The following is a 19,293-nucleotide window of genomic DNA, read 5'->3' as shown; positions in this document are numbered from 1 at the left end:
TCGACCTGAACTGAATCGGTGACGTCCATAGACATGTGGGGAAGACAGCTCAAGGATAATGACGTTGCAATGTCACCATGTCGCGCTCATGGTCCAATCTGGATGAGACTGATATAGTTCTGTTGTTTCGTGTCTTGTCCTGTCTTCGTGTCTTTTATCCCCTTCCCTAATGTGTAGTGTAACTCTCTCTGTTTTTGCTGTCCTCTGTGTACCTCTCCTCCCCTGATTAGCCTTGATTGTTGTCTGGTGTGTCTCATCAAGCCTTGCCTTCCAGGGTATTTAAATAAGGGGGACCAGTCCTGGTCCTGGAGGGCCACCGTCTGGCATGTTCTGGGTCTCTCCCAGCTGCAACGCACTTGTGCCCCATTTGCACGACAAGAGAAAACCGAAAACTTTTCGTCGCGTTTTTGGGTGGCGTTTACATGACAACCGTGCTCAAGGCCACTGAAATGCAACTTATTTACGACAATCAGTCTTCGAGGAATTGGGGTAAAACTTTGCTTACATGCTGCTACTGCGCAGGCCGTAGTAAATAGTTCTTCTGCACATGCACGAGTAGGTGGACACCAACAACAATGTTTGGCTCTAGAGTTTCATGACTCCCAGTCCATAATTTCCATACAAATGGGACATTGCTTTCAAAACATTACATGAATGGGAAAAGTTTTGGAAACTAAAACAAAAAAACTATACGGTTTCACTTGAAATGTCATGTCAACAAGGTCTGAGGCCACGTTTACACGTACCCGGGTTTTTAAAAAAGTGATATATTTCTTCATGTTTGAGCTTTGTATTTACACATAACCGCAGCTACGAGTGACCACAAACGAGGATTCCTGAAAACTCTGGCCACAGTGCAGATCTGGAAAAAGTCTGAGTGTCTCCGGTTGCATCTAAAGAGGGGTAGGCGGATATTTAAATCACAATTAGTGATGTGTTTTTTTTCTCCAGGATTCTGACTGGTTATTATGGCTTCATTCTTCTCGTTACACTGCCCCCTTCCGGTTTGGCATGCTCATAGGAGGGCTGAACCCAGTGTATATGTCATGACTCCGGACGGGCAGACCCAAGATGCAGAAAACACGACACAAGGTGGGACAGATTTGAAAGGGAAAAAAATCAAACATTTATTGAAGAGGGGGATACTTCAGCTCCCAGTCGACGACCACCGTGGAGAAGCTTCTCCACAGCGCAGGATGGGAGAGGATGGCGAGGACCGGGAGTCTGCAGGGGAACAGGAAATGCTGCAAAATCAGGGAAGGGGGAAAGCCGAAGATCAACAAAAATCCAAGGGCACAAAAATCAGTATTGATTAGTCTTGGCTCAATACTACGACTTGCGAGCTCAGTGATCACCACTAGAGAAAAACTCTGCAGAGCGCTGGACCAAACGATTACCATCCCAGGAGTACGGACTGGCGACGACCAGCTGGCAGCTCCAGGCTTTTAAGGGCGGAGCGGCTGATGAGCCACAGGTGAAACGACTTATCCTCTCACACGGCTGCGCCTGCTTTGTTGTCCAAATGCGAGGGGGAGGAAGGAACACTACACACAGAACAGAAAGACCACACCCACCAAAACAAACAGAACACAAAACTGCCAGGACCGGACCCACCGAATCCTGACAGTATAAGCAGGCCCGTGTCGATGAAGACTTTTATGTAAACGTAAATATACATTTTTGTAAAAACCCAGGTACGTGTAAATGTGGCTTGAGACTTTTATACTCACACCAGGAGGTACGGCATGGGCAAGACCCAGGTGGAAACCATCAAGGTGAACACTCAAGTGAGACACATGAGGGGGCGCATGCACAGAGATAGTGAGAACATAGACATAAAGCAGAAACTAGACATCAACATCAACCAAAGGGTGAAACCTGACCTGAAACAAAAACAAGAATCATAAACACCACCATAACAGTGTCAGAGGGAACATAAACAAACCTAATAAATGCTGACTTGACTGTGACCTGCCCTCATCTCAGTTCTGACTGACTTAACACAAAGTCGGTTTAAAACCACACAAACACTTTGAAACCAAGGATCCAGAAGTGCTGAACTTCAAATGTACTTCATTTGCATGGGTTGTTTGATGTTCTTTCAGTTTGACTCATTTCCCGTATGTTAACGTAAGCTCAGTGCAGCATCCATCCACCAGGGGGCCACTAACATTTTTATTTATTTTTGGCTTTGCACTAGCGCTAATGTAATTTATAACCTCATATTTATAATGATATGAAATATTTTGTTATATGTTATCATTGTGATGTTTACATGACAGGATATTTCCACACAACAGAAAGTGTGACACAGTTTTGAGCTCGGCATGTTGGAAACAGGGGCAAAAGGGGGAAAACAACACAAATAGGGCAATGAGGACGACTCAGCACATTTCTTTGAGTAGCGAAAAATGAGGGCAAGAATTTAACCTCCGTCACAGTAGTTGTTCTCAGGCTCAGTGTGACTGGAATGAAAATCTCTGATAGACTCTGTCTCGCAGCAGAAATAGGTCACGAGTCTGATTCTTGTTTGTATTTGCTCATGAATGACTACTTATGTGTTTGTGATGTTATTCTGGCATGCATGTGGCTTCTATGTAAACAAACATTAAATGCAGTTATATTCAAATCTAAGAATGTAAATTCACTATTTATACATGTTCAATCAGTTTTTGCTTTTCTGTGGTTTTAACTTGATTCAAGTTAATAAATCTGTTCATGAACAGCATCTTTGTTTCATCTCCTTGGTACGTACCAAGTCATCATCCCATTTCATACTAATGTTGTTTGGGAGCTTGAGATTTCTTTTTTCCATGTCATTGCACTTCGTTGGATAAGGCGGGTCGTAGTGCCCCAGTTGAAGACCTTATGAGAACGAAAGCTATTCTTGTATTAGATTTTCATGGGAATGAATTAAACATCACGTCATCGTCATCATAATCATCCTTCAGAGAGCATTGTTTTAAAAATAGCAGTTTCCAAAGCGCTTTGAAAGAAAATCAAGTAGAACTAAAAACACATTTATGTGGGAAAGATTCAAAGTGTGTAGTCAAAAGATGATATCGCCTAAAAACTAAAACTCTGAATAGGCAGAATCTGTACTTTCCTACTTTCCGTCATATCTCCACGGGCAGGTTTCTACAAAGGTGAGCATTCCTGATTTTAAAAAAAGGCTTACTCACTTTTTTTCGACCTCGACTTTGTGGCAGGCAAAAATTTCCAGTGCAAGGATTTAAAGCTGCACACGGACTCATAACTGCCACCTGGTCTACAAATAACAAATATGCTGTCTGAATGTTTTGTTTCTCTTTATCTCAGTTTATCAATATATATTAAGAAGAGCTACCATCCAGGTTATAGAGCGTCTTCCTCCCAGTAACTAATGCAACTTCAGATAACATCTACATTTTAGAGCATCTTTCTCCCACTAACTTCACCTGAACTGAATCAGAAGTTCCCAACGCCCACATTTCCTAATCCAACGTCATATTATGAGGTATGAATGGCTGCTAGGATCCAATGTTAATAAGAAAACATGACTCTTTTCAAACAAGCTGGAGGTTTTTAATTTGAAATTTCTGCTAAGAAGCTAGAATATTCAAAAAAAAATCTAATAAATAAAATGCAAGCAAAATATATTTTGACATTAAATAGCATTAGTTCCCAGAAAGAAGTGACACATATTTCCAGATTATCTTTAACATGCTTAACACTGTGATTGACGCATTTTCTACCACACAATCCAATCTGTACGTTGCTATAAGGATTCTTTTGTTAGCCTTTGGATCTGAGTGTGACTGTTTTTGGACGAGGCCCCGTTGTCGTGACGTAAACTGAGGTGGCGATTCCTGGAAAGACATCTGAGCTCCATCAACCCAGAGGAGGAGATGTGGATCAAGAAATGGATTACAGTGTTTAAGATGCACCGTGCAGTCACTGAGATCCATTAAAAATGATGTGACATGATATGTGAGTGAGTGAGTGAGTGAGTGAGTGAGTGAGTGAGTGAGTGAGTGAGTGAGTGAGTGAGTGAGCGAGCGAGCGAGTGAGTGAAAGCATCTAGACCTGCAGGACTGAGTCCCCCCTCTGTGTGTTTTCCACTGCGTTACATCATGAAGGTGCTGTTGCATGTCGGCAGGCGGGTGGCGTTGACCCCCGTGTCCTCTGCTGGACCGCCAACATTACCGCTGTGATGTGCCAGGATCAAGTAGCCCGGCTGCTATCTTGTTACTAATCTGATAATCTGTTTGGCAAAGGGGCTCCTTTCCATTCCTCCTTACATAACTGTCTTTATGTTCAGATACACGCCGGCCCACCACTGCCAGGGTCACTTCTGTGAGTCAGAACAGGAGTCTGGTCTTCAGGTTTCACGCTCTCGGTCTGCAGAAGGGTCAGAGGTCACAGTCAGCCAAAATGTAGAGCTCCGGACTAAATTTAAAGGTGTCAGTTTCAGCTGCTGACAGGTGAAGTGTTACTCCAAAATGAGAGTCACAATAGATCAGGATCCCTTCATTAAAATACCACACAGTCTCAAGCAGCCTTGGTATAAACATCTAATTCAGAGAGTGGTTTTCAGACTATATTTTAAAATCATATTTTGTCCTTTCTGGATTCCCCACCTGGAAAGATCAACACTTTTATCCCTGAAGGGTTTCTATGGCAACAACACCATTTAGAAGTTATACAAAATATGATGCTTTAATGACACGAGTAAGGCAGTCATCTGGATGGTGCATTAGTTTGTAGAAAAGAGCCTCAAGTAGATTAACTCTCAGGAATTAATCCACTGATTTAAGCGTTGTGGGGAATGGGGAGTGGGGGGCTTAATAAGTAGATCTGTTGAATAACATTTATACTTAAGCAATAAAGATGCCCTATAAAGTAAGTGATGGCGTTTGAGTTGAGGACTTGAAACATATTGCAGCACAACTCACTGCGAGTAGTGACTTATTTTAGAATGAGATGTTCTGGTTCAAAGATAATATAGTATCTAATACGGTGGAGACTTTGTAAACAGTACTCTATTTCAATCACAGTTGTATGAAATGGCTTTATTAAAAAATGGCATGGTAATTAGATTTTTTTTTTTTTTTTTATTGTCCAGGGGAAACCAGAGAATCCTGAGGAAACACACGAATACACAGGGACAACATGCAAACTCCACACAAAAAATTCTTTGCCTCAACTTGAATCAATGATTTTTGCATCAGTCGCTGCTGACACGCTGACCTGTGTCTTCAAAACCTCAATTCATGTCAAGCTTTGAATGGTCTCAGGCCTGAGGACATCTCAGATTTACTTGTAGAATATGAAACATCCAGACCCCTCATGTCCTCAGGAAGAGGTTTACTAAGTGCTCCCAGAGTCAGAAGACTCACCCGTGGAACAAACTTCCTGAACACCTGAGAAATGCTGACACACTCACTTGTTTTATATCAGGACTTCAAACACCGTTATTTGCTCAGGCTTTCCATTAAACCTTAGCTTATACTTATGTTTATTACCTTTGTCTTCATAAGTGGTGCAGTGGTTAGCAGTCTACCCTCACAGTGAGGTAATGTGCTCCTTTCTGTGTGGAATTTGCATGTTCTCCCCCCTATGTTTGTGGGTTTCTTCCCAAGGTCCAAAAATGCAAGGTTAATTGGTGACCCTAAATTGCTCGAGTTGGGAATATGAGTGTGTGTGTGGTTGTCAGTCTCTGTGTGTGTGTGTGTGCCTTGTGATGGATGGATGGATGGATGGATGGATGGATGGATGGATGGATGCATGGATGCATGGATGGATGCATGGATGCATGGATGGATGGATGGATGGATGGATGGATTGATGCATGGATGGATGGATAGATACTAACCATCATTGTAATATTAATAATGCTATCCAACAGTGCCTCATAGTTCAAACAAGTAAAAAAAAAAAAAATCTTAACCAAGCCCACTTCTGCTTTATTCTATTCACATTTTAACGATCGCACATCCCGTCTTTTGTGGGAGGTCAGTCAAAGCCGTGGTTACATGTCATAACGCTTTGCTTGTCTAAAAATAGCTCTCAACCGCTGTGATTATGTGACTTTCTAAAATGTTTTTATCAGTGTGTTTACATTCTGTTCACATCCTGTACAAAGGAGCTTGGGCTGTGTTACCCACAATGCCTTGCTGCGGGTATAAAAGCTGCGTCCTGTCTCCGGGCAGCGCAGTCTCTGCCGGATCGGGGACGCGTTCACGTCAAAGCTCTTCTTCACTCAACACAGCCGCTGTAGAATCCAACACAACCCGGCTCTCCGTATCATTTACGGATGCTCAACACGTCTGTGGAGGTTTTGCTGAACAGTAACTCGTTTGGTTGTAAAAAAGAACGTCCGTTTCCGCGCTTCCTCGAAGCTATCATGCTCAACACGGAGGAAAGGTAGGGAGACGTTCACGCCCGAAAACACGCCTTCAGACCGGCTTGCAATGCCTCCGCCGTTTGTGGTTGAACCAGTTCAGAATGCTCGGTTTTAGTTGCTGGACTTTTAAGTAGTCTTGGAGTGGTTTGAGTTTGTAAAAGTCGCTGTTAAGATGATGGGGAAATGAGATACCGGGGGTTCAGTGAACGCACCACGACGGGCTCTGAAGTGTGCCTTACAAGAGGGGCAACAAAACGAAACATAAACCTCAGACAGACAGGGGCAAAAGCTGTTATTTTACCCAAATGTTTGCCCTCTGTTGCATGCCGTCGGCAAGTTCAGACAGATTCCTAATGTGGGATGAATTCTGCCTTATTATGACTGTGTTTATCCCAGGAATGATGACTTAACATGTAATAACCACTAGAGCTAACAGTGTTTACACCAAATATAAATTGTATTTGTTGACGATTAGACTTCTGAAAGCTATTTATCTGCACTTAACTAGTTCCTTACATACATACACGTTCCTTCGTGTTTTTCTGAAAGCACCATCGTGATCATTATTATGAAGGTTATGCTATCGCCTTGCTTATTCACTTTTAAATAACTAATAATGTAGTGAGAAGTTCCTGTTTGGAGGAAATAAACTTCAATCCGAAGTCCCAAACCAATGGTGAGACAAGATCGGGGACAAATTTCAATCATATGTGCAGTAGGAAATGTAAACATCACAGATAAGCGGACCATATTAACTAGAAATTGTCAATGTATTTATTGTATTGTAATCCTAAAGTCCAGAAATTATAAATAATTTACTATTGTGTAGAAAAAGAATCCAGCTTGTTGACATGGTGCCAACAGGAATAACTGGATTAGGTGGATTCATCAAAAGACATGTAAAACACAGTTCTTGTTTTGCGTGTTGAGGCTTTAAAGAGATAAAGTCCATAAATGTTCTTTCACAACCTAATAACGGGTCATGCATTTCTCACTGTGGACCTGTTTGTTGTTTTCTTATTGTGGTAATCTTAATCTGTCTAATCTCTAATGCATTGTAGCAATTTGAAAATATGGTGCATGTTTGCTCACCTAAAGGTTCATCGATTTTCTGGGATGACCTAAAAAATTTTTTACTTTGGAGAACTGTGGAGTCTATTTTCATGTATTTTATAAAGTAACCACACTGCACACATGTGAGAACAGTTTATGTGACAGTTTGGTTCCAGGGTTATTTTGTCTACCCCTGCACGCACACATCACAACTTCTGCTTTCTTGTGTTTTTTTTTTTTTTTTTTTTTTTTGCACTTGCACGTTCCTCCTTTCAGTTCGGCCGCCTCGGCCCCACGGGGCCTGTGTTGTTGAAATACGCCTTTGTTTCCTTGCACCGCTTGCTTGTGTTTCGATGCGAGACAAGACTGGATGTTCCTGTATTGGCAAAGATAAATATTTATAGGGACGATTGCATGGTTGGGTTGTAACATGCCCGCCTCTGTCAGCCTTTATGTATGTGTCCTCTGCGGGTTTATCATTTGACACGCAGCCAGACGGGCACAGCGCTCCATTGATGCTGTGAGCCAGAGCAGTTACTATATTAGCGCTCCCGACTGCTACAGCTCTGTCGGCTGAAGGCATCAACTGGCCTACATCGGGTGGGTTACATAATGTCCAGCCCCCCCCCCCCCCCCACACACCCTCCTCCTCCACTGTCCCCTTCTCCAGCATCTGTGGAATCTGTCCCGGCCTACCTGAGTTCCGCTAAGTGCCCGTTTTAAAGTGGCTGACAGACGGATCGCCGTGGTTGCCGGGAGAATCTGGGTCAGCACGGGAGTGCAGGCGTCGTTCAGTTTTTTTTTTTTTTTTTTTTTTTTTTTTTTCCATAACAAAACCAAAACATGAACTGTCCCGGTCGGTTTTAGCCGACATCTGGATTTTGCAAACGTCAGCGGTCACATTGGCACGCAGGACGGACACTGACAAGGTGGCAGGGATTTAGTGTTCATCCTGTAATTGACTGGAATTTAGATCGAATGTTGCGGGATGTCTTTTCTCCACCCCTCACATGTGAGGAATTCTCCCTCTCACCAACCTAATCACTTGCATGTGACTTTGGACAGAAGTGGTGGAAGTTGATTTGTGTCCTGTCAGCAAAAAAAAAAAAAAAAGCCCAGATTGTGATCCAGAAGTTTTAAAATCCAGTGAAAGTTGTGTATTGGGTTGATTGATCGACTTATTCAGGTGAAATAAACAATATGAGATAATTCAGGTCTTGTTAACACGACTTCGAATGAAAATGTTTTTTTTTTTTTTTTTTTTTCCCTTTAAGAAAAATTTTAATTTACACAACAGCATTTTGAAAATGTCAGTTTATACAGAAACGCTGACAACCATGTAGTTTTCCTGTTGGACCACAACTGGGTGCTGTTGTTTTTTAACTCTTAACAATGAAAGGTAGAGTTGGAGTGCGATTACGGGCAACTCTACTCTAAAAAGTCTCAGGAGAACCTGGACTGGGAGTCATGACGCTGTGGGGGCCACCGTTGTTGTTATTGTCCATCTACTCGCACGTGTGCAACTACGTACTCTGCAAAAATGCGCAGTAGCAGCGTTTTAGAAAAGTTGCGTTTTCCCCTCATTTATAACGGGGACGGAATCGCAGCGTTTTCAAAGAGTTGTGTTTGCAGTGGCTCCAAACACCGTCCATGGTGTAAGCAGACACCCAAAATGCAACACAAGTTTTCAGTTTTCACTTGAAAGACTGTTGTAAACGGGTGCTCAGTTCACTGGGGGGGGAAAAATGTGTCGGTGTAGATTTTTCTCAGATTCAGCTGGTTAGTTTCTGCCCCTCAAAGAAATCGGTTGCCTTTCGTGTCCACTCTCAGCTAGAGTTCCTAAATCAGGTCCTCTTACGACGTGGCCGACTTACCCTGAAGCACGACACCTGAAATTGTCCTTTGTGGACCCTGGGATCCTCGCCGCTGCTTTCTCTGATCTGCTCAACGTGCCAGTCATGTAGTGCCAGAGGACATCAAAGCTTATTAGAGGCTTTTCACACAACACTTTTCTGTTCATTCATGTTAATCACTGTGGAAAGCTCAATTCAGCTCCACAGTTGATTCTGGTGCAGCTCAGTGTGTCACCTTTAGCATTTAGCTGAAAGCTGTTCTTGAGCATGTGGCTGCAGACTTTGGGTCTTATTTTAGTCCTGCTCCATAACGCTTATCGTCTCTGAAATGTCAGCAGTGGCTGAGATGCGCTGACAGGGACGTCACGCGCTCGGGAAAAATAAACTTGTCAGTTGTTGACGAGTTATGGTACAGTGAGCCTCTTATGTCTATGATCATTAAAAAAAAAAAAAAAAACCTAAGTGTCTTGTGAGCCTTGTAATTTACACTAGCAGATGAACGAGTATCACTTTGTCTGCTGAGCTTTGCTCTGAAGTCTTGAGGCTTTTTGAAGCGCTGCGATTGTTTAACGAGTCCTTGGCTTGTTTTTGTTCTTTCTGAGCAGCCGTGCACAGCCTCCCGTTGGGTCTGGGGGACGGTACAACGTGTTTTGACAGTGACGTGTCCGCTGACTTTCTGGTCTCTGCGCACGTGTGCCTTTCCTGTTCCAGGGGTCGGGGCAGGTCTGGGGCGGGCTCTCCTGTTTACAGCCGCAGGTTGTTTACATGTTGGGAGCTGAAACGCCCCCAAGAATTTGTGGTGCCAGTAAACTTGTTTATGTTCACAGCTCGGGTTCGAGTCGACAGTTTCCATTACTGAGCTGGTAGTTACAGAGCTGGTCGTCGGTTTTGGTGTGACGCGGTCTTCTCGGAGGACCTGCCGAAGCACTTCCTGTTTTGTTTGAATTGTGTGTTTTTTTGGGTTTAGGCCAAACCTTGCCTCAGCGGCCTGTCCAACCCAGGGCCATCCTCCTCCCGAAACAATCCACCTGGAACAGTCCTCCCACCAGACTTCTGCCCGGGGAGACCGCACTCTTTCTGCATGCACACACACACACTTCCTCCCACCCTCCTGCCACATAGATGCAAATAAATCCTCACCAATGTACTCGAGCTGCCCGGGCATGCAGACGTGTTGAGTCCTCGCCCTGAAGAAAGTAACCCATATTCTGTTTTTAGTGCGACCTCGTGAACTATCTGAGGAGCGAGAAGCTCATCTCCATCATAACGGAGGGGCATCGAGTGATGGGTCGGCTTGGCGTTGAATTGAAATGTCAGAGGACAAGAGTGTCGCCTTTCAAAACAAGCTGGCATTTCCATCAAGGGCAGACTGTACGTGAGAGGCAGGACGGAAAAGCAGGAGCAGCTCTTCACGTCTCGACGAGTGTTCTTTCCTCCTCTCCACCTTTCCTCTGCAGGTTCCTGCAGACTGATTACTGTCTCAGCCAAACAGAATGCTGATTAACTAGTCAAACAGTTACTTAAACTTTTTTTTTTCTTTTGCTTTGTATTCAGGCTCAAAATATTTCAATAACTTCCTTTAACTTTAGCCAAATTGCTACCAAAAGGAACTATTACAATAAAAAAAGCTGAATTATAAACGTGTTCACCATTTGGCTGAAGGTTTAAAGCTGGCCCCTGACCCTGCAAAATCACCAAGTGTCCACTGGCGGCGAATAAAGATCATAATGAAACACAGAAATAGGGATTCATCTGGAAACTGATTTGTCTATTGTCTGTATATGCCTGTTTTTTTTGGGGCATGCCCTACATGCTTCCTCGTTTCCATTCTGGTTCAGCCAGATGGCGTTTCCCACGGCACCATTTCATATTTTTGCTGGTTCAGTCCAGCTGAGATCATATGAGGCCGTCTGTGGCTCCTGAGCTAAACTGCTCGAGACCCTTGTAAGTGCTTTAATTCACTCAAATGCAATCTGTACAACATTATCTTCAAAATAAAGCTGAGGAGCAGTGAATGAAGCGCCGTGTTTTCCACTGCTCCCTCTCCTGGCTCGGAGCTATGCAGATCAGGTCGTGCAGGTTACCTGTCTGGTCGGCAGGGAAACGGGCCGGTGCTCCCCGATGGAGCCGGGTTTAGATACGCCATGTCTGCACAGGCACGTCGGCCCACCTGCAGCACTCGCAGGTGAATGTGTGATAGTGGCAGGTCGCCAGCGCAGCTTCAAAGCCCAAACCCGAGCTGGCAGACCGGAACAGACCTCGGCCCTGCCATCGCTCCCGGCTCAAGCTGAGCTTCAACATGAGCGAAACTCAAACCGCAGACGCTGCGTGTTCCCGGCAGCCCGACGAGCTATTTGCAGAGGTGTTTACACACCACGCGCTTGTTTATGATATGTGCCCTTCCTTCTCCACACGCACAACCCATCAGGACCCGTTTGAAGGCCGCCATTAATCACAGGCTTTAATTCTGTCGGCTTGGCTGCAAACGGGAGAGTGCAATGAAATTAGATCGCTGCGCGGTGCTCGTCGAAGTCGCGTGCCCGCGCTGGTCTTTGTGGATGCATTCTGCTGAGAGCTGCTCATCGAAATGTCTCCCGATGGGTGAAGCTTGCGTGGAGGATCCTACAGTGTTACGCAAACGAAACTTTTGGTTGCGTAAAGTGGGATCCAACGCATGAGCAAACGATGTAATTATGTGAAATCCCTCCGGCAGCCCGAGTACGCCGAGGAGGAGGAACGTGTTGCTGCAGCTGCTTGAAGCTGACTCAAGACTGAGAGGTCGTTAATGAAGAGGGTGTGTGTGTGTGTGGATGTGTGTGTGCTGCATTTCTGTCTCATATCAAACATGATTGATAACGGCCCTGTTTACCAGGCAACCAGTTCAAGTGAAAATGCCAAACCTTCGTTGCGTTTTGGATGAGGATTCACTTGACAGCGGCGCTCGAAGCCACTGAAAATTTTCCTTTTTGAAAATGGCTCCCAAGGTGGAACTTTTTGAAAACGCTCGCACTCCGTCACCGTACAGACGGGCGAAAATGAGACTTTCTGGAAGTGCTCAGGCTCTGTCGTGACAGACGGTAGAAGCACTGCTACCGTGCATGCACACCACGGTCGTAGTTAATAATTCTGCACATACATGAAGTAGAGGAACAATAACAACGTTTGCCTCCAGAGTGTCATGACTCCCAGTCCAGATTCTCCTGGAACTTGGTAGTTTCATACCTGAGGCCTTGCCCCTACGAGCCAAAATGATCTTTTTTTCTCCCTGGGGTTCTCTATGAACACGGCTCAACATGAGGCTTCAGGGCATGTAGTACATACGTCAGGCCTTTAGAGGCGCTGTGACTCACCAAATACACCAAAAAAGCAGAAGAAGACAGGGAGCAAAAACGGCTTGTTTACGTGAACCGGCATTCTGGTGTGAACAGTCACCTGTAATGTCCATACGAATGTCTGTGTACTCGCCATTGTTAATGTTCCTAGCGCATTGTTCTCAGCATGTGTGTGTGTGCTTTTCTTACAAAAACAACCAACACCGCCAACTCATGACCTGGCATGCAAACTCCATAGTTTTCAGTGTTCCTGATGTTTCATGTAATCTTTTTCAGAACATTACTATGTAAACTTGAAACCTTTCTGGAACGAAAGCATAAAAACGATGCGCTTCCCTGCAGAATGCAGAATTTGTTGATTAGTACCTGCAGTCTGAGGGCAGAACCTCTAATCTAGCGTGTGGACTCTTGAATGATCCAGAAGTCGTCAGCACTGTTAGCTTTTGCACACCTCAGCCGTTTGCTTTGTGTATCTGTGTGTTGGTGCAGCAGCTCCAGGCTGCAGACGTCTTCTAGATTGAGTTGCTTTTATGTGTCGGTGACTAGAAAGATTTACTCTGGCCACTTGTCTACGCCGCATCACTAACCAGTTCCTGTCTCTGCCTCCTCCAGTTCCTGGTTAACAGGGTCCCTGCTGCCCACCCTGCTGCCCACCCTGCTGCCCAGCTCCACCCCTCAGTCTCCAGGGCCTCTGTGGTGCTCCTGATGCCCCTCACCCACAGCTGAAGATCCCGGGTGGGCGAGGGACGGTCAGGGATCACTCCCTCAGTGTGCTACTGCACAAGGTGAAGGTCCACACACACACACACACACACACAATATTGCTGATATACAGACGTTACTGATATTTCCATTAAAATGCAAAGTGAAATTCTAACTGTAGTGCTAAACAAAATCCTACTGAAATCTAATAAAATAACAAAACAGCTAACAAACAGTCAAACGAAATGGGGAGAGAACTGGAACTTATGTTCCAAAATAAGGTTTAACTTCCTTTGCTGTCACGTGTTTTTTTTTTTTTGTTTTTTTTATTCTCCTTTTTCTGAAACTGCAACTTTCCCAGTGACTGCTGGTTGGCAGCTGGGCGACAGCGAGTGATTTTCAAACTGCACCTTTTATTAAAAGAAGTGACTCTGTCTTTGTCCCGGATGGTTCTAGAGGCTTTTTGCTCACAGTTTAAAAGGAGCTAAATGCTTGTAAAGAGCCATGAGTCAGAATAAAGAGTCGGCACGTGTTGCTCTAATTCACTCTAAGCACTTTGGTTCGTAATTGTGTTCAGTGCTTCGTCCCTCCAGGACCTTTCTGCCGCATTAATGACTCGTACCCTCATTTTACAAAAGAAAAATAAATAAATAAATCCTTTAATCTCGCTCATCACCTGCATGTGAGTTTACTAAATCAGCTGGTTTTCCTCTGGGACGGATAAACGCCTCAGTTTGAATTCCATGTGTCTTGAGTGTTCCAGCCAGATTAAAGATTTAGGGTCAGACGGCTCAACGGCCATATTTCCGTCCTCATTTGTCTACGGCGAATAAAAAAAAAAAAAACCCTCTCTCCTCTCTGACGTTACCGGTTCAGCAGACGCGGTCACAAGGCCCAGAGTGTTGATTTGCTTTCAGGCCGGTTTACACAAGTCACGCAGAAAAACCGGCTCCGTGTGTGGCGGCGACGACACGGATCAGTATTCGCAAAGGAGGCGGCGTCCCGCCACAGAGAGTTCCCGATGGTCAAAGCAGACTGCAGGCGCTTCCTCTTCGCTTCAGTTTGTGCTTCAGTGGTGCAGTCAGGCAGCAGCCGGTGAAGAATTGATCTGCAGAGCTGACTAACGTTGCACGCGCTCTCCCCGCAGGATGACCAGTTAACCGTGACGCAGGCCGCTCCACCGAGCGGGAGCCCGTCGTTTCTCCACTTCCGCTACCAGCTGAGCGAGCGGCGCTCCGTCTCCTGGGACACGGCGCTGACGGCAGGCAGCCTCTTCCTGGGGATCCCCGGAGGGCTGCTGGCCGAGGGGAGCAAGGAGGGGTAGGTTCAACCACGGGCTCAGGAAAACTAAAGAAGACGAGAGTATTCCATCTCGTCGCCACGTGTACAGTATGTCACAAATGTTGACTTGAGACCGACTGAACTTCAGTAATCCGTTTCCAAATCAAGGAAAAAGGAGTCAAAAACTATTTGTTTAGTGGCTTTCACTTAAAAGAGAACATCAATACAAAGACATTGTGAACAAATTGAGATACCGTGTGGACAAATTAAGAATAGCAGTTAGTAGTTTTATTAATCAGGTTCGATACCGCATGAGGATTCGTACTCGTATTCGTACTAGGGAGAAAGAGGAGGAGAAAGAGTTTGTAAAACAGCAGCAACTTAATCACCAGAGACATTCGGAGCAGCAGAGTCACTCTGATGTCACTCATTAGTTTTAACTGCTCAGTGGATCAGGAGGTTTTTACTCCGAGCCGTGCTACATGCTACGTGCTGACAAAAACTGATAACTCTAGTTTTTAATGTTCATCCTTTACATGAGCCAGGTGTCATACTTGGCATGATTTGAATACAGAATGAATAATGTCACGATGCTACCTGAGCTCGCCTGAGTGGATGACATTTTTTGGCTCGTTCCCCGCGGGAACGTCGCACTGAAAGCGACGGCGTTGTCGCATATTGTAGCTGGACTGAAGCAGAGCGGGAATGTGGGATGTTGCAGCTCCGGCTTGAGCTGGACTTGGAACATCCCGATTGTCTTCAGCATCAAAGATGCCGTCTTTTAAAAAAAGTAATCCCGACCCTTCAAAGCGTGCAGAGCTGAAGAGGATGCAAATGAGTCCACATTGTCAGTGTGTGTGGGTAAAATCAATATCAGGACAGAGTAACCTCGTCTGCTGCAGGCGTCCAGCCAGCTTTACAGCTGCCACTGCATTATTATGTAAAGTTGCAGCACTTATGTAAAAAAAAAAAACATAGTGTGTCACCATCACTCCTCTTTCCTCTCCCCTCATCAACTCTCTCTCTCTCTCTCTCTCTCTCTCTCTCTCTCTCTCGCTCTCTGTGTTTGTGTCCTTCGCAGGCTCACCGCTCTGCTGGAGTTTGCCGAAGAGAAGCTCAAGGTTAACTACATCATCCTGTGGTTCCAGAAAAACAGAGAGGATCGATGTAAGAGCTCCCGTCTCCACTCTCCTGGACGCGACATGGCAATGAAAACGATCAGATGTTTCTGTTTGTTCAGCTTTTGAATGGAAACAGAAGAAACTTGAGCAGAAAGTTTCAGCAGTTCAAGGTCAAACATCAACTCGCCGAGCAAATGAGGCTGAAAATGATTTAAAGCAGCTAAATTTGATTTGATTTGACGTGAAGGTTAAAAAAAAGTCACCTCGACTTGTCGTTGTTGCAGCGGAAGAATAAGTCCATTGTCTTGACTTTAAACCGTCTGTCGTGGTGCAGCCGATTGAATCCGTTACCTGAAGAGAAGCGTCAGTTTGTCCTCAAATCAGGACTTTTGTCCAGCTGGACCAGGGACCATCATATGTGTCACCCATCATGTCGTAATCCACCAGTTTGAGATGTGTCTTGCCCGAGAAGCAAAAGTGAGATTTCTTTATGCTTAACACGCTCATTATGTAGAAGGAATTGAATGAGTGGTGGGTGGATAAGACATGGATATAGTCGGGGAATATCTCAATTTACACATTTTGTAGATGTTAAAAAAAAAAAAAAAAAAAAAAAAGACATGTTTTGCACGAAGAAAAACAGAGATTTTTCAAATTCACTGCTTGTGTCTCATTTTCAGTTTCTACACAAGCTGATTATAGGAGCAGCTTTTTTTTTTTTTTTAATACACATCGATATCGGTAAATATCGGTTATCAGTATCGGCCTAGTGTTTAGTATCGGTGCGTCGCTGCATATGAGACTGACGGGGGACATGTGCACGTTGGAGAAAATTAGACCTAAAAATGCTTTGGACGGAGACTTCTTTGGAAGGGAAATAAAAGTTGAGTCGACAAAGGGATGGATGAATATGTCGACGTATTCGTACACTGATGTAGAAGATATTTGACTTATTAAATGATTTTCCCACATGGCTGCGTGAAAGCACTCGGGAGTAAACCTGGTGATGGAAGTGGGTGAATACAGGTTTGTTTCTGATCTCTCGCTCTCTCTCTCTGTCTCTCTCTCTCTCCCCCTCAGTGTCCATCATCAGGACCTTCCACTACATGGGCTTTGAGATGGTGAAGCCGGGTAACCCTCTGGTTCCGGCCCGGTCCGATCTGGCCTTCATGGTCTACTCTCTGGACACCAGCAGCTCAGATGAGGAGTGACTGACGCCTCCCTCTCCCACCCCCCACCCCCCCACCCCTCTCCTCCTCCCCCTCCTCCCCTCACCAGACTCTGGAGGTGTCACCTACTTCTCCTTACAGACATCAGGAGACTCAATTTCTCCTCCTTTTGGTTTTTCTCTCTCGTTTGTTTGGGCTGCGACAAACAGGACAAAGAGAGCAGCTGCACATCCAGGAGGAGTTTGAACATATGGCTTCTGCAGCATATCTCCACCTTTTTGTTTTGTTTGTGGGGGGTTTTTTTTTCTCAGAAGACAGTCGGCGTGCCTACCGCACCGACATCCTTGTCCGGCTTAAAAAAAACGAGCTGCGATCCACTCCGTACGAGACGATGGTTGCTCTTTAACACACTCCACCAGCGTAAACTTAGTGTTAGAGGTATCATTCCAGTTTGATTTGTTTTCTCTTCACACAAATACCCTGATAGTGAGGAGTAATGAGCGTCACCGCATGTTTCTCTGCAGGTAAAGCCTTCAGCAGTGGGTAAAACCTGGCATCTTGTGCCTAAAATGGAGAGGAGTGCAATTTAACCCCCCCCCCCCCCCCCCGCTCTTCTGTACTGGTGAGTCTTATTGGACGAATGTTTTCATCAGATTCAGCTGATTTTATTATGCAAAGCAGAGCTTGATTTCTTATTTTAAAGTTCTTCAACCAATACGCCAAAGAACCCGCCTCCAGCTCGTCCCAGTCTCGGTGTGTAAAAGCAATATTAGCCTACATTCCCCGTGCCGGCCGTACTTACTGTTCCACCACTGAGGGTTTTTCTTCTCCTCCTGCTGCTTGCATGCGTGCAGGTCCAACCAGTCTGACGGAGCCCCGACTATAAGCTGTTAGGAAATTATGTCATTATATGAAGTTTTTCAGAGGTCTATTTTTCTGTACATATATTTCTCTATTGTGTATTGTGATAGTTAAAAGCGGGCGGGATGGGGATTTTTTTTTTTGGATTTTAGTTTAGCAACATTTCAGTGACAATCCATACATGTATATTCACATTTTGTTGTCTATGTCTCGGGGAATGAGGAAATCAATAAAGGTTGCTAACTGAAACTGCTTTGGTGTCGTGTGGCTTCGATGAAAATGCTGCTGCAGCTCGTGATTAGAGGAGAAGTTCAGTCATTTGTGGAATGACACTGTGGCTTCTGAAACGATTTCGAGTGGAAAAAATGCTCAACTTTGGCCGTGTTTTGGGGGTCGGTTTACACGACGTTACTCAGAGCCACTGAAGACAATTTTTGCGGAAACTGCTTTTCGAAAACACTCATGTAAACAGGCGAAAATGACACTTTCTGGAAACACTGGGCGTGTCATGACGCCCCAGTCCATAATGTCTACACCGTGTTGTTCTCAACGTGTCTGGTTTCATAACAAAAACAAGCAGCACCCCCCCCCCACCCCCACCCTAGTGGCCCAACATGCTAACTGCATCTTGTTCAGCGTTTCTATCGTTTCCATGTAAACGGACAATGTTGCCGCGGAAACTTTTCCGAAACAAAAACGATGCGTTTTCACTTGAAACAGTGTCGCGTGAACAGGGTCCATCTCTAAACTCCACTTGTTACGGTTGAATTCTCGATTTGCATGAACTTCATTACATGAAGTTTAACACAGTTTTGAACACATTTCTTTTTCATTCTTTTACTAAAACATGAAGTTGTGACAAAGTCTTAGTTTAGTTTCACTAAAAACAATCAGGAAGCGACAGCGGTGGTGATGACTTGATTAAAAAATAAATAAAATCAGCAGCTCTGTCGGGCGTTAATCTCCCAGCAGCTCATCATGCCGCTGGCCTCAGGCCAAACACGGCAGCCAGCTCCCGGCTCGGTTCATCTATTCATGTCTATTCTCAGCTCAGCTGCCCTAAATCAGGCTCACTAATACAGCGGAGGCCTGTTTTTAAAACCTTTGTCCACTGGAGGAAGAAGGAAAAAAAACTCCTTGTTCCTGCACCAGCTTTCAGATGAGTTGAATCCTGAGGAGGAAAAGAAACGAAGCCTCACATCAGCGTGAGTGAATGACCGCGGCCTCGTCTACCAGCCGCGCGAGTGGATCAATGAAATTAACGAGTGGAACCTGAACTTCAGTCTCGATACGTCTCAGATTGACTTCATTCAGACCCCTGAGCTCCTCAGGAAGACGTTTACTAAACCTTCCCGGAGTCAGAAGAAACAAGGTGAAGCAGCTTTTAGTTCCTACGCTCCTCACCTGTGGAACAAACTTCCTGCTGATGCACTCACTTCTTCTAAATCAGGACTCAAAACACTAACATTAACTCAGACTTTCCAGTAAACAATAGATGTGACTTAATTCATTTACCTTAGTTTTTATTTTTTCCTC

General features: G+C 44.8%; 1 protein-coding gene across 1 annotated transcript; it reads left to right on the top strand.

Annotated features, from left to right (window-relative positions):
* Window positions 1–1,745: 1,745 nt before the first annotated feature.
* On the top strand, window positions 1,746–18,009 carry oaz2a (ornithine decarboxylase antizyme 2a; the record flags this gene model as incomplete). Its single annotated transcript, XM_080474773.1, is given in 6 exon segments — window positions 1,746–1,821; window positions 13,250–13,326; window positions 13,328–13,408; window positions 14,473–14,645; window positions 15,688–15,773; window positions 16,808–18,009. Coding segments are annotated over 6 exon segments (624 nt in total). The 3' UTR covers window positions 16,939–18,009.
* Between the last annotated feature and the right edge of the window lie 1,284 nt (window positions 18,010–19,293).

Source organism: Lipophrys pholis (assembly GCF_963383615.2).
Source record: "Lipophrys pholis genome assembly, chromosome: 11".
Lineage (NCBI taxonomy): Eukaryota > Metazoa > Chordata > Actinopteri > Blenniiformes > Blenniidae > Lipophrys > Lipophrys pholis.
Note: the sequence above shows the minus strand (reverse complement) of the source record. Positions and strands in the feature narration are given on the sequence as shown.